We start from the raw sequence: 13,124 nt of genomic DNA on the forward strand, positions 1-13,124 counted from the left end.
TCATCTATTTACCTCTTGTGCTATCTTGTTGGAAGTGTTGCGGGTAACGGATTTCAAAGTAATAAATTGCTGTAATTTAATGACTTTTGTCAGTAATGGAGGAACGTGACAAATTACATTTGAAATTTTGGTAACTAAATTAAAATGACTTGACTATGGAAACCCCTTGTTACTTCATTACTTAGGTTTTGTGGGCCCTGACATTTTTCTTGGTTAAATTAAATTAAACAGAGATTAATTTAAAAAAAAAAAAACAGAGTTACTGGCACATACAAGTTTAGTTTAGTTTAGTTTTTTAGTTTAGTTTATTTTTCCACAATGTGTCAAAAGCAAACAAATCCCCTCACAATACAGAATGTGGAAAAAATGGACATCCCCGAAGCAGCTGCTTATTATTAGGGGTCCAAGCACGCATGTGTGCACCGGGGTGGGAGAAGATAGTTTAGACTCGCAGCAGCCAAGGACTGTGAACAAAAGGCAGACGTACAGAGAGAGAGACAGGTGCAACTCACTGAAATGGAATAGGTAAGGTCAGCGAAAATGAACTTGGAGGCAATTAATTGTTCTTTGTGTTTTCAAAAGAGTGGCTTAGTTTCATATTTGATAAATTTAAATATAACACAATAGATATCAATGTAACAGTTTTTTCCAAATCTTACTTTGAGCGGTGACATAGGCCACATGTGTCGTAACTTATTTTTATGTCATTTTTCACACTGTTTGAATTCTAATAAAACCAAGTTTTTTCTTGAACCAGGCTCAGAGGTCAGTGCTATAAAAATAAAGCTAAATGAAAGACAAAACAAATTTTGTTTCATCAGCTGGACATAAACAAGCGGTAAGAGGTGAACTTTTTTCTCTGAACTGATGCTTTATTTAACCTATTGTGACGATCAGCATATACATCGCTTTCCTTTGCCACCACTGTCTAGGTCAGTGTCGGCTCAGCCGTTACCATGACAACGTGCCCCACCATGCTTCAAATAATTTGCTTTTTGTGGAAAAGTGATTTTAACTAAAAAAACAACAACAAGGGATGAGTGGGATAATGCCCGGCGAGGTGTCCATTATCAGAAATTAACAAACTTTGAGAAAGCTTTGCATCAGACGGTTGAGGCTTCAACATCGTCTGTTAATATCTAATAATGGACACCTTTTCGGGCATTATCCCTTACATAACTCATCTCAACAGAACTTGCTGCAGCTAAGTATCTTCACATTGACTTGGAGCCAACTTATCCCCTTTTTTGATGTTTATTCTCTTCAAGGATGGACCAAACTAGTTCCAGGCCTAAAAACACAGCCTAATTAGGTCTTTTTTCTTGATTTCTTAATAAGAGAAAAACAGTTTTTAGCTCATTTTCAAGCAGACCTTGCTTAGAAATTATGTTAAATGTCAATGCAAATAAAAAACAAAAACACTTGAACTATCCCAGACAGAAAATTACATACCCAATAGAAAAAAACATAAATCAAATGTTAAAAACGTCACACACTACCACCTGATGACAATCCTGAAGAAGGCGGAAGGTATTCCACCAAAACGTGTCGGTACGAGTGTCTGATAGAAAAATAATTTAAGTACTCAGTATATATTTATAGACACAATTAACTTTATTGAATCAAACATAGAAAAACATTAAATTAAAATTATTTTAAAATATTTAAACATAAATATTCAGTCTTTTTTTTAAAGGGCAGAACAAAGTTAAAGAACTAAGTAATTGAATTCCAAAATATTTACTTCAAATTTTTCTTGATTTAAATGTTGGTTGTACATTTCTGAAACTGATTTATCAAACTTGCGAAGGACACACTGCTGCCAAGATTTAATCACGGAAATTGAAGCTCCACAGGTTTTTAAGGTTGTTGTTGAGATCATGTCTCACAAGAAACATCGATTTGTAAAGAATAAACCATACTTTTTTTTTTAACTGTTAAACTCTTACACTTTATTTTTTTTGTCTCTGTGACAAGCTGATAGGTTGGATTGAATATTATGGAATTTCTTTTTTTATTTCACTTTGATTTTGAATTAAAAAAAAAGTTTATTCACTTTATTTTATTTATGTTTTTTAAGCTATATTTACCAAGTGAGGCACAGCCTCCCCGCCTCCACGTCACTGGCTTGTAGTTTAAGTAGTACACTTAAATAGACTACGTTTTGCTATTTTTTTTATTAGAAAAATAGTAAAGTATACTACAAACCCAAATAATAAAGGAACCAATATGTTGCTTGACATAATTTAACAGTTTCTTAAGTACACTTCATTTTCAGAAACTTTAGCATCCATTTGCGGGTGTGGGCCCTGCTCTGCTGCTCCGGGACAGCTGCCCCCCCCCCCCCACCCCCACCCCCCGTGAGCCCTCAGTGCGCAGGCTCCAGGCTGTCAGGGCTAGGCACACTGACAGTATGGCGGCGGAGTGCAGCTGGAAGGATGCTACTATCGCTGGTGATGTTTCTGTCCCCGGCAGCCCCTAAATGGACTATTGACGGGAGCAAAACAAGCGGAATTATCGAGAGAGACCTTTCGCCGTGAGCTCTGAAGATGGCCAGGCTCGCCGACTACTTTGTCGTGATCGGTTACGACCTCGACAAGCGAGGTGGGTGCTGCAGTGAGTTAGCCTGTCCTGTTAGCTCTACGGCGTCTCACCAGAAGAGGCGGGGAGGGAGGCGTGGACCAACCGGGACGCACTTCACAGCTGACCTGTAGTAGGAACTGTCAGCCGGTAACCTGTCAAATATAGGCCGGGGACGTAGAGGCCTCGTGGGATTAGTGTGTTGAAGTTTGAGTCCAACAGAAGTTTTTGCAGATTTCTGAGTAGATGTCGCATTTGTGTTTTAATACTCAACACAGAAAGCGACACTAGACTGTTCTAGAAGCCAATCCAGCCCGCTGACAGCAAACGAAAGCTAAACTTGATTTTCTCCGAGCTAACGCTAGCCCGGCTAGCTCCCGAGGGGGGGCTGCTGTTTGGTCGACTGTGACCTAAGTCGGATTTATTTCCTCACTTCGCCGTAAAAATAAATCTTCTGCCGCTGTCTGCCGTTCACATTCGTGGCACAGGCCGGTAAAAAGCGGCCAAATTCCGGAGCGAAGTTGCTCCGTCGGGACCGGGGCTGCTGCTGAAACAGATCCTCCTCCGCCTAAAAAAGCCGACTCCTCTCCACATGGGAGTCAGACGCGCGTCAGACTCCTTCTGTCACATTTAGTCTTGGTGTGTGTTGTTTAGTGGTTCTTTGGCTGGGTTTTTGGGGATAAAACAAAGCGTCTCCCTTCCCTGAGCCCCCTCACCGCGGACCTCCCTTTTTGGGACGGGGGTTTGGACCGTTATCTGAGTCCCCCTCCTCCCTTCCTTTCAGCTTGAGCCCTGGCCTAGATCTGAACAGTAGTATGCCCCGTTTAATCATCAAATATTCAACCGGCGTCCTCCATGGAAGCACACTCTTTCTGATGCGGGACGGTTTGCTATTTTCAGTAGGAATTTACTCATAACTTATTTATTGACAGGTAGTGTAACATGGCCCAAAGCAGGCGCAGGCTTTTGTCCTGAGGATGCTGGGACAGCCTGCATCAACTTTTTTGCACAGCAGAAGGTTTGCCTATTGCAGCTTGTTTCAGAGGGAGTTTAATACAGGATGTTCTTAGGTGTACACAGCACGCAGCGCAGAAACCTTCCTTCCTGTTTCGCAGAGTTTGTATGCAGAGCAGTGCACGGCTGTAAAACTCATCTGGGAGGCAGACATGAAAGCTGCACTCACTTGCTTTAATGCATCAAAGCTTCTTTACCTCGTAAAAGCAAACACTTAAGGTTAATGATGAATGCTGCCATTCGCCCTCGGCTGCTGCAGCTTGATGAATTTTTACACTGTCAGGTTTAAAAATGAAAGGGTTTTAGCATCAAATTCATCTTAAGTTGCAGTCAGATACTTTTCAATAATGTGATGAGCACCGTTGTGATGTCATGTGTCATGCACTTCCTGTGTGCAGCTTTTCCTCTCAGTTCTGTCAGTCTCCTGTCTTCAGTAATTCTTGTCAGGTTACTGTGAGTGATTTAAGGAGACGAGTTTTTGTCACACTCCTTTTTTACGAGCACAGGCATTAGGAGTATTTACAGCTGAGATTGTCGAGTGTCGAGAATTCAAGTTTTTGCTGACTACATTTTTGATTTTTGGTTTTGGTCAGTGATCCTTTGGTTTCACAAGGAGAAACTGAGGTGTCAGGTTGCTGGCATTGTTGTCAGCCTAGATTCGACATTGGACTGTCAGTTCAGTTTAGAACCAACATGGCCTTGTGTTTGTTGGGTTCGGGTCCGTGGTGTTAGGGTGTGGTACTCTGAGGAAGGGTCTCTTGCATATTACTGTGTTTTGACAGCGATTCCCTCACTGTGTCAAAGAGCCAGCAGCCAATAGAATTTACAGTCTGAGGCCTAAACAGGAAGCCAGACGAAGACTCGAGGGAGACTTCTGTTTAGAGTTGGAGTCCAGATTGTCCCCTGTGTGTGGAAACCAGGAAAGGATTTGGTGTGTGGGTCTCATTCAGGACAGTGTGACACTCCCACAGACGTACAGACTCTTTTCAGCTCTGCAGTTCACACAGCACAACTGGCAGGGTGTTGTCCATTGTAGTGAGGCTGTACATGGGAAGTGGACACCTTACAGGGGAAGTTCTTTATTATAACGGTTGACTAAAAGATGCATGAGCCTTAAGAATGCTCTGTAACTGGGCATGCTGTTGTCTTTTTTTTAACTCTGTACTAGATATTCTGGTCTTTACGTCTTTTCTATGAAATTATTCTTTGTTTATAGATTGCTTAATGGTTTATCTATTGACCTTTATTCATCAAGTACATATCTTATGTATTGCAGGTTTTTACTTTTCCTACATTCATATGCTGCTGAACGTCTATATCTATAATACATAATACATATCTACAATACATAAAACATCTATAATATAAATATTTTGGCCACTAGCAACTAACCAATAATTAACTTGTGTACTTTATTTCCTCCAAATTGACAAAAAGAGTTGCAATTTTGTCAGATAACCCATCCATCCAGCCATCTTCCTCCGCTTATCCGGGACTGGGTCGCGGGGGCAGCAGTCTAAGCAGAGATGCCCAGACTTCCCTCGCCCTTGCCACTTCCTCCAGCTCCTCTGGGGGGACCCCGAGGCGTTCCCAAGCCAGCCGAGAGACGTAGTCTCTCCAGCGTGTTCTGGATCTTCCCCGGGGCCTCCTCCAAGTGGGACATGCCCGGAACACCTCCCCAGTGAGGCGTCCAGGAGGCACCCGGACTAGACGCCCGAGCCACCTCAAATGGCCACCTCTCAATGTAGAGGAAAAGTGTTTTTTACTCCAAGCTCTCTCCGGGTGACCGAGCTTCTCATCCTATCTCTAAAGGAGCGCCCAGCCACCCTACAGAGGAAGCTCATTTCAGTCGCTTGTATTCGGAACCTCGTTCTTTCGGTCATGACCCAGAGTTCATGACCATAGGTGAGCACTGGAACGAAGATCAACAGGTAAATTGAAAGCATTGTTTTTGGCTCAGCTCTCTCTTCACCCCACTGGACCGGTACAGCGACGGTACGCTGCTCCAATTAGCCTGTCAATCTCCCGCTCCGCTCTTCCCTCACTCCCACTGAGAGATGGCAAACTACCTTTTCTTTGGTCGAGAAACATGGCCTCAGATTTAGCAGTGCTGACCCTCATCCCAGCCGCTTCACACTCTGCCGCAAACCGCCCCAATGCATGCTGGAGGTCCCAGCTTGATGAAGCCAACAGGACAACAATGGTCAGATAATCACCGTACTTACTTTTTAACATGTTTATTGCTCAGCTGCTTTTTTGTCTGGCAGCAGGTGAAAATGCTGCTGGGATTTCTTGATGGTCACAACTAACCACCAGTCAAATAAAGCCAAGTTTAATGTAGGAACACTTTTGCTGCTGTGTTGCAAAGTGTTTGGAGTTTCCTGGCCTCTGTCAGGACACCCATGGGGGGTTTTTACACCAAGGTGTGTGTGTTCTCATAGGGACTGCATCGCTGTCACAACCAGCTAGCTTTTGCAAGTTTTTCTGACGATGGTATTAGTAGAGAATTTGTCTGGAGAATCTTTGAAGACTGAGTGCTATATGGATTCTGTATGAGTGAGTTTATTGCAGGACTTCTACTGATTTGCCCCAGACTGGAGCAGTAAGTGTTTTTGGAATTAAGGTTATGTATGATTGCAGCCGTTTTGTAAAGTGAGTCATGTTTTAAATAATAAAACGGCCAAGGTTACACAGCATTGTTTGCATACATGACATTACATTGAGGTAAATGGATGTTGAAAATTGTGGACTGTGTTGTTCTACTATGCAGATCTTTTTTCTTTTTTTTTAAACTTGTCCTGTCCAACAGATGGGCAAACAGATGAGAGCTGAAGTCCTCTTGTGTTGGACATATTTTACTTTAACAATAGGGGTTATGTATCTACCATGCAGATCTTAACTTAAACTCCATCCGTCCATTTCCAAACCTGTGTATCCCCTTTTTGGCATCACAGGGTTGCTGGAGCCTATCCCAGCTATCCAGTCCATTACAGAAGTCCACACAAGAGATACACAGTATATTCAAGTATATGGGATAATTTACAGTCACTGATTAACCTGTGAAGAGTGTCTTTAGACTGTGGGAGAACATGCACAGGAGAAACAGGCACGGAGGGACATGCACAGGCGAAACAGGCACGGGGGGACATGTACGGGGGGATAGCACAGGAGAGACAGGCACGGGTAGGACATCCACAAGAAGAACATGCACAGGAGAAACATGCACGTGGAGAACAGGCACGGGGGGGACATGCACAGGAGAAACAGGCAGAGGGAGAACATGCACGGGGGGAACATACACGGGGAGAACATGTACAGGAGGAACATGCACAGGAGAAACAGGCATGCGGACAACATGCATGGGGAGAACATGCATGGGGGAGAACATGCATGGGGAGAAGACGCACAGGGAGAATAGGCAAGTCCCATATAGAAAGTCCTCTTGAACCAGGGCTTTCTGGCTGTGAGACATAAGTGCTAACCACTACACCACCGTGCAGCCCCCTACTCATTTTATTAATGTCTACAGAAAGTATGTGTTTATAAATATCAGTATCAATTTGGTGTAATTACTTATAGAATTTCCATTTTATGTTTGTGTTTAACCCACAGACATTGTTTGAATGAAAAAGAATGTAGACATCACATTTTCATTAACATCTCAGCATTACAGTATACTTTTTTGTTTCTTAAATTGCTTAGCATTTGCTGACAGGAGAGCAGTGCATTCATTGCAGCATGACATGTTTCTATAGATGCGTTGAGATTTTTTAGTGTTTCAACTCCAAATGTAGTAGAACAGTTACAAATACATTCTTATCAGCCAGTTGTCTTCCCTGCATTGTATTAAAAGACGTTACTGCATCTGAGCAGGGATACGCTCTTGGAAAATTTTAGGATTAGAGGTGTGCTCTGGGCTTTCATCATTTCTGAATGATTCAGACCACAATATCAGTTTTAATATGTGTGTGTTATTAAAGCACTACCATACTGCCTCACTGAGACAAAGATCATTTGCAGCTTGAAGGACTTCCTGTGCTCTTTCTTTCTTTCTTTTCATCTTTGAGGCACTCATTCATGCACTGCGTGTGTGCATCTTTGTGTTTCTCTCTTTATTGTTGACGTGGTATTAACCCACTGCAGCACTGAGTGGATTTGCTTATTGGCAGTATGAAGACTTGGGAGATCCCAAATGCAGAATGCTTATAGTAATATGACAAAGTCAGGAATAATAATCTGGTGTGACAAATGTACAGGAATCCACCTCAAATATAGACATGAAGTAATGAGGGTGAAGATCAGGCATTTGGTGCAGAGAGGTTTGTGTGCTGCTGCCAGCACTGCCTGCCTGTGGGCAGCCACTTCCTCTAATGTTCCAAAGTGGAGCTCTTCGGCTCTCCACAAATAGTCTCCACAATCAACCTTTCATGGGGAGACAGAGGGATGCTGGTTTCAGCTGCAGCCATGACACACTGATGCTTGTGTGTGTCTGTCGAAGTCTTTTGGCATTAGGATGCTCAGATGGACTGCCAGCTTGGGTTCTGCTGGCAGCAGCTCACGTGTTTACTGTGTTACCCTGGAAACGTTTCCTTCCACGTGGCGTGCAGCAGTGCTTCAGTTTAAATCTAGTGCAGCAGTATTTCTGGGTGTTCAGACAGTTTTCATGTTCTTTAAAAGCTGCTGAATGTGCCGTCTTTTAATGACAGTAATACAGAAACCTAAGATGCGAGAGAAAAAGCAACAGTTTTTTGCTGCCAGCTGTCACTGCTGGCTGAGGAGGAACAATAACATTAGCTGTAGCAAGTGTGTTATTGCGGATGGCTAAGGCTTGCTATTAACTAGGGAAACGGTGGCCTCGGGGTCCCAGCCCTGCCCTCCCCTTAGGGGAGGGATTCAGATTCAGGAATTCACACCCTGCAAATGCAGACCACCTCTGAGAGTCTGAATTCAACTGAATAGTACATTTTAATATTCTGTAGTTCAATTAAGTTGTATATCGTAAAGTAAAGGTCTGTGAAATGAGGGAACAATCCTCTGTGAGCAGCACTGCAGCATTTGTCTGGCGGTGGCTGTGTTTAGGACGCCTCCCTCTTCAGTGCTTTGATGGTGGCCATGGAATTTGGAGAATGAAGCCATCCCCTCTCGGGACAAAAGCAGTCGGTTCTGTGGCTGCTTCGGGGTGCAGTCGCTTAAATCCACAACAGCCAACTCTAGCAAGCTGCCAACACTGCTGATTTACTGATAGGGAGCTCGCTTGCTGAGATCTGTAAAGCCTGCAGTCAGATTATGTAGTGTCTTTTCAATAGAAAGGGTCTTTTTACTACAAAACCTCATGAAGATTTTGTAGTGCTAAAATCTTCTTATTTAAAGCAATAATTTTTGTATTTGTTTTAATATTTCATTTCTATTGCTACAGGGTTTTCTCTATTTTTCCTTCTCATTTTAGTCTTTTATACATAGATAGTTAAAAGTACCCAAAAACTGGTAATATAAGTCTCATCTATGGGGGCCCAGCACCCAGTTCAAATGTGTGTTGTTGTTTTTTTAAATCTGCTTCCACATTCTGGTTGTTCCTGCTGTAATCGCACATAATGCTGGTTATTGGTTCTGTGTACAGATTAAAGGACAGTCAGTGGTCAGGATTTGGCTTAATGCCAATGCTAGTGTGCCATGTTTACTGCCTGGCGGGGTCCCCTCCCCCAGAAATAGAGCTTCTTTTTTAAAGCTTTATTGAAATCATGGTTGAAGTGCTTCAAACTGGCTGCACATAGAGGATTCATCGTTTCAATGAATTCCGATCTCAATAGTTTTTTTTAGCTCTTCATCTGCCCTTAAGGCTACTGCTTTGTACTAAGATGTACTCATCTGTAAGCAAAGGTAATGGAGTATTTTAAAATATACTCTACTCCTGCAAGTCCCTCTTTGTTTAATTAATTTTCTGATTTTGAGTCTGAAAATTGAGGTCAGGATCCAGTTCAAACCAACATTGTTTGCTTCCATTGTTTTTCCGTCTCTTCGCCTGCTTCCTGTTTGATAATGAGAATCTATGTTCACTACTGGATGTTAAAGTTTCAAGATGAAACTTCCTGTACAAGGCCTTTAGTGGAAGTGGAAGAGGAAAGACGAATGTTTGACTGAAGTGATTAGTGAGGGAGCAGTAAAGACAAATGTTTTGGTTTCAAAAGCAAAGCTGAGATTGATGGAATTACCACCCAGTATTGAAACATGGAGATGCATCCAGTTTTAAGGACCTGCCAGCTTCCTTTGGTTCACGGTCACAGATGTTTTGCTGAAACTTTTATATTCCAAAAGTTCCAAACAGTTTAGGAAAGACCTGTATTTTTTTCTGATATAATATCATTAAGGAGTCAAACTGGTGGAGCTTAATCAACCATTTGCAATTTTCCCACTTCTTCTAAAAGGCTTCTTATTTGGTTCTGTCCTTCCTTGTCAAGAAGAATCAGTTCTCAGTATGTTTGAACTATAGATCGTACACTGGCCGGAATATCTCTGACATCACCCATTGGGTTCTGCACCGAAAGAATGAAGCAGGAAGTGGGAGGGACTTATTGACTTGGGTTTGCTTGACCTAACTCAGCAATGGAATGACAACAGCAAATAGGTAATGAGCAAACACTGGCTAAAATGTGCAAAATAACGATTTAGTAACATCAAAATGACAGATTGTTACCACTCCTCCTTATTTATCATGAATATAAAATTAAGCAATATACAAGATGCTTGAAACCAGACTGCAGATATAGTGATTTGGTGTAAAATCTGGCTTTCAAACAGATTTTGGAGTCTATAAAAATTTGCTCCCTTCTGGAACCAGTGGTTTGGAACTGCTAACTGGAACAGAAGGTGATGGCTTGGTTTGGTAAAGATGTATCAACACCTAGATTTTAGTATAACCTAAATTTTGAAATATGTTGAAAATTTGGCTCTTTTCTTAGAAGTAAAACAAAGACACTGAGCTTCTTTCAGCGGATGACATCTTTAAGCAAAGATCGAGAAACATGTTAGCCGTATTGTGATATTTAAACTTTTAAATCGGTTTCAAAGAAACAAAGTCTAAATTGTTCAAATCCTCCAGTGTCACCTCCTCACCTCTTACCTCCTTCTCCTCCAATCTCTTCTCTCCTTGTCTTCTGCTGTATTTTGGTTTTTTTAAATGATCAAATTCACAAAAAGGTTAAAGAAAACTAAAATTACTTGTCTTATCTACTGTCTTGCCGTTGTGATTAACTATGAAATAACATATGACGACCTATGTATGTGTTTGTTTGTTTTCTTTTGTTTAAAACATGTTAATAATTGGAATAAAATCCATATGATACACATTTATAGATACTGATAGTAATATTGTGTACGGAGTAATATACTCAGGTTCTGTTGCTCTTGTTACCAACTGACGTTTAGGCCATCGCAGTGATATAGAACATTTGTGCTGTGTGACCGGAACTTCTTTTTAGGTGTGCATTATGGCTGTGGCTTATGTAAGCGTTAATGGCTGACGAAGTATGCATAATCACTTTTTAACGCATGCCGTGGAAGCCCGATGCGAACCGTTCCGCTTCCATGGTCACTTACAAATGAAATAAATATTAACCAGTTTTTAGTCCTTAATTCTTGTATTTTTTTCCGATTTGGATCGCTTTTTTTTTTACAAAAAGCGGACTATTTGTTAAATGGTGCGGCGCCTTGTCAAGGTAACTGCTGATCGTCCCAATGGGTTAAATAAAGCATCAGTTCACATAGAAAGTTTACCTCTTACCGCTTGTTTTTGTACAGATGATGAAGCTAAAGGTTGTTTTAAAGAAGCCGGTGCAGTGATACAGAAGATTTAAGATAGTTGACCGGAACTTCTTTTTGGGGCGTGCGGTTATCACTTTGTGTTATCACTTTTTAATGCACACCCGGCAGCCAATAAGAATCGAGTGTTTACCCGGACCATGGTATAACACTTTTTATTTCACACCTGCAGCCAGTTAGAATCGAGGATCCACCCGCACCATAGTATAAATATATTTAATTTTTAAAAGTATTCAAAAATATTAATTTTTGTTTAGGAAAGACATTTATTAAATGAATGGTAATTTTAACTGATCGAGTTTTGTTTTTTATTAACAAATTTGGAATTCTTACATGAAAAACTAGCCGAAATCATTCATTTGTATTAAAAAATTTCAAGAAATTACTATAATTGAAAATAGGTATTGCTCTTTAAGAAAGATTAAGAAAGCTGTTTGTTTTTTTTAAGAAAGATGGATTTGATTTTGATTTATAGATTAAAGGGCCTATATCATGCTTTTCTTCCCAAAGTAAACTTTATCCATATATATGATAATATATTACCTTTGGCACAATAAAGAACATATTTTTAAAATAAATATGAGTTATTTCTGCAGCACATTTTCTTACCCGGAAGTAAGACTACTTGATCTCTGAGGCTATGCCTTTTACTCCCTGTGGGTGACGCCCATTTCATGACTTGGCCTCGGCAGCGTATCAGCGTTTCACCAAAGAAACAAACGACACCCGAACCTTTGCAAAGATGGATGTGCATATTGTGTGTTTAAAATGAAAGTGTTTAGCCGATCACCGCTAGCTCCACTGAGAAAATGTGTGTGTGTTAGCCTGGAGGCGATGCTGGCAACACAGCCTTTTCCTGGAAGGGGCTGTTCCTCACTTTGTGATGTCACAATTTGAGAACCGACTTGTTTTTGTGGATTGGGAGGGGCTGGTGCTTAGAGAGCAGGTTTTTAGAAGAATACTCAGAAATGCATGAATAGCTGAAAATACCACTTTGGGATTGTTTACAGTGAGCAATGAACAACATTTTAAAATAATTTTAATTAATTTAAAAGCTCAAAAAGTTGATTTTTCATGACATAGGCCCTTATAACAAAAAAAAGGTTTTTAAACACGCAGCTCGTTTCATGATCTGTAGTGACAGTGGCCTGGAGACAGTCACATCCAGTTGTGCCCAACAGATCTTGGAGAAACTGTTATTTAGATATGCCAGCAGACAATTTTTATGCTTTTTAGGTAAATGCACTTCACGTACACTTAATGTTTGATCTGCAGTGAACAAGAGTGAACAAGGCCTATGGCCCCGCAGCAAGTTCTGGCTGTTGGCTCAGACTGATGCAGATGGCTTTCCATGGACACATGAATAACTGTAATTGTAAACGAGAGCAAATGAAGAGCTTATGCGACTTTTCAGTATGACTGTCATCTGAGAACAAGAGGAAATGGCTCCACAGAGAACTGCCATCATGGTGGCTTTTGTGCAGCTCTCTCTGACTGTTTCCTCTCCTGGAAAGCCTTTCCTCTTCGATCCAGAGTTTGAGGAGAGAGGGATGGGTGTGCCACATTTAGTTTGGTGGAAGGATGTTAGTTTGCTGAAGAGCTTTTACACTAAAAAAAAAACATCCCGTATTGTCTCCAGGACATCAGAGCTTTTATTTTAAAACTTCCTTTTTTGCTCTTGAACAGCAGCTTTGCTCTCTCACTTGGAATTAAAC

The 13,124-nt window shown here is 41.2% G+C and overlaps 1 protein-coding gene across 13 annotated transcripts in view; it reads left to right on the forward strand.

Annotated features, from left to right (window-relative positions):
* Positions 1-2,373: 2,373 nt before the first annotated feature.
* The window catches only part of sbf1 (SET binding factor 1), a 60,171-nt gene continuing 49,420 nt past the window's right edge, over positions 2,374-13,124 (forward strand). For 7 of the 13 annotated variants that reach the window (XM_023952681.2, XM_078941795.1, XM_078941791.1 and 4 more), the window contains exon 1: positions 2,374-2,604. In XM_023952681.2, the coding sequence (XP_023808449.1) occupies positions 2,550-2,604 (55 nt within the window). In that variant the 5' untranslated portion in view covers positions 2,374-2,549. The remainder of the gene's footprint in view (positions 2,605-13,124) is intronic. The other 6 variants (XM_078941789.1, XM_078941792.1, XM_078941790.1 and 3 more) reach the window with 2 other exon arrangements.

This window comes from Oryzias latipes, chromosome 23 (genome assembly GCF_053564925.1).
Source record: "Oryzias latipes strain Hd-rR chromosome 23, Olatipes_Hd-rR_3.1".
In the NCBI taxonomy this organism is placed as follows: domain Eukaryota; kingdom Metazoa; phylum Chordata; class Actinopteri; order Beloniformes; family Adrianichthyidae; genus Oryzias; species Oryzias latipes.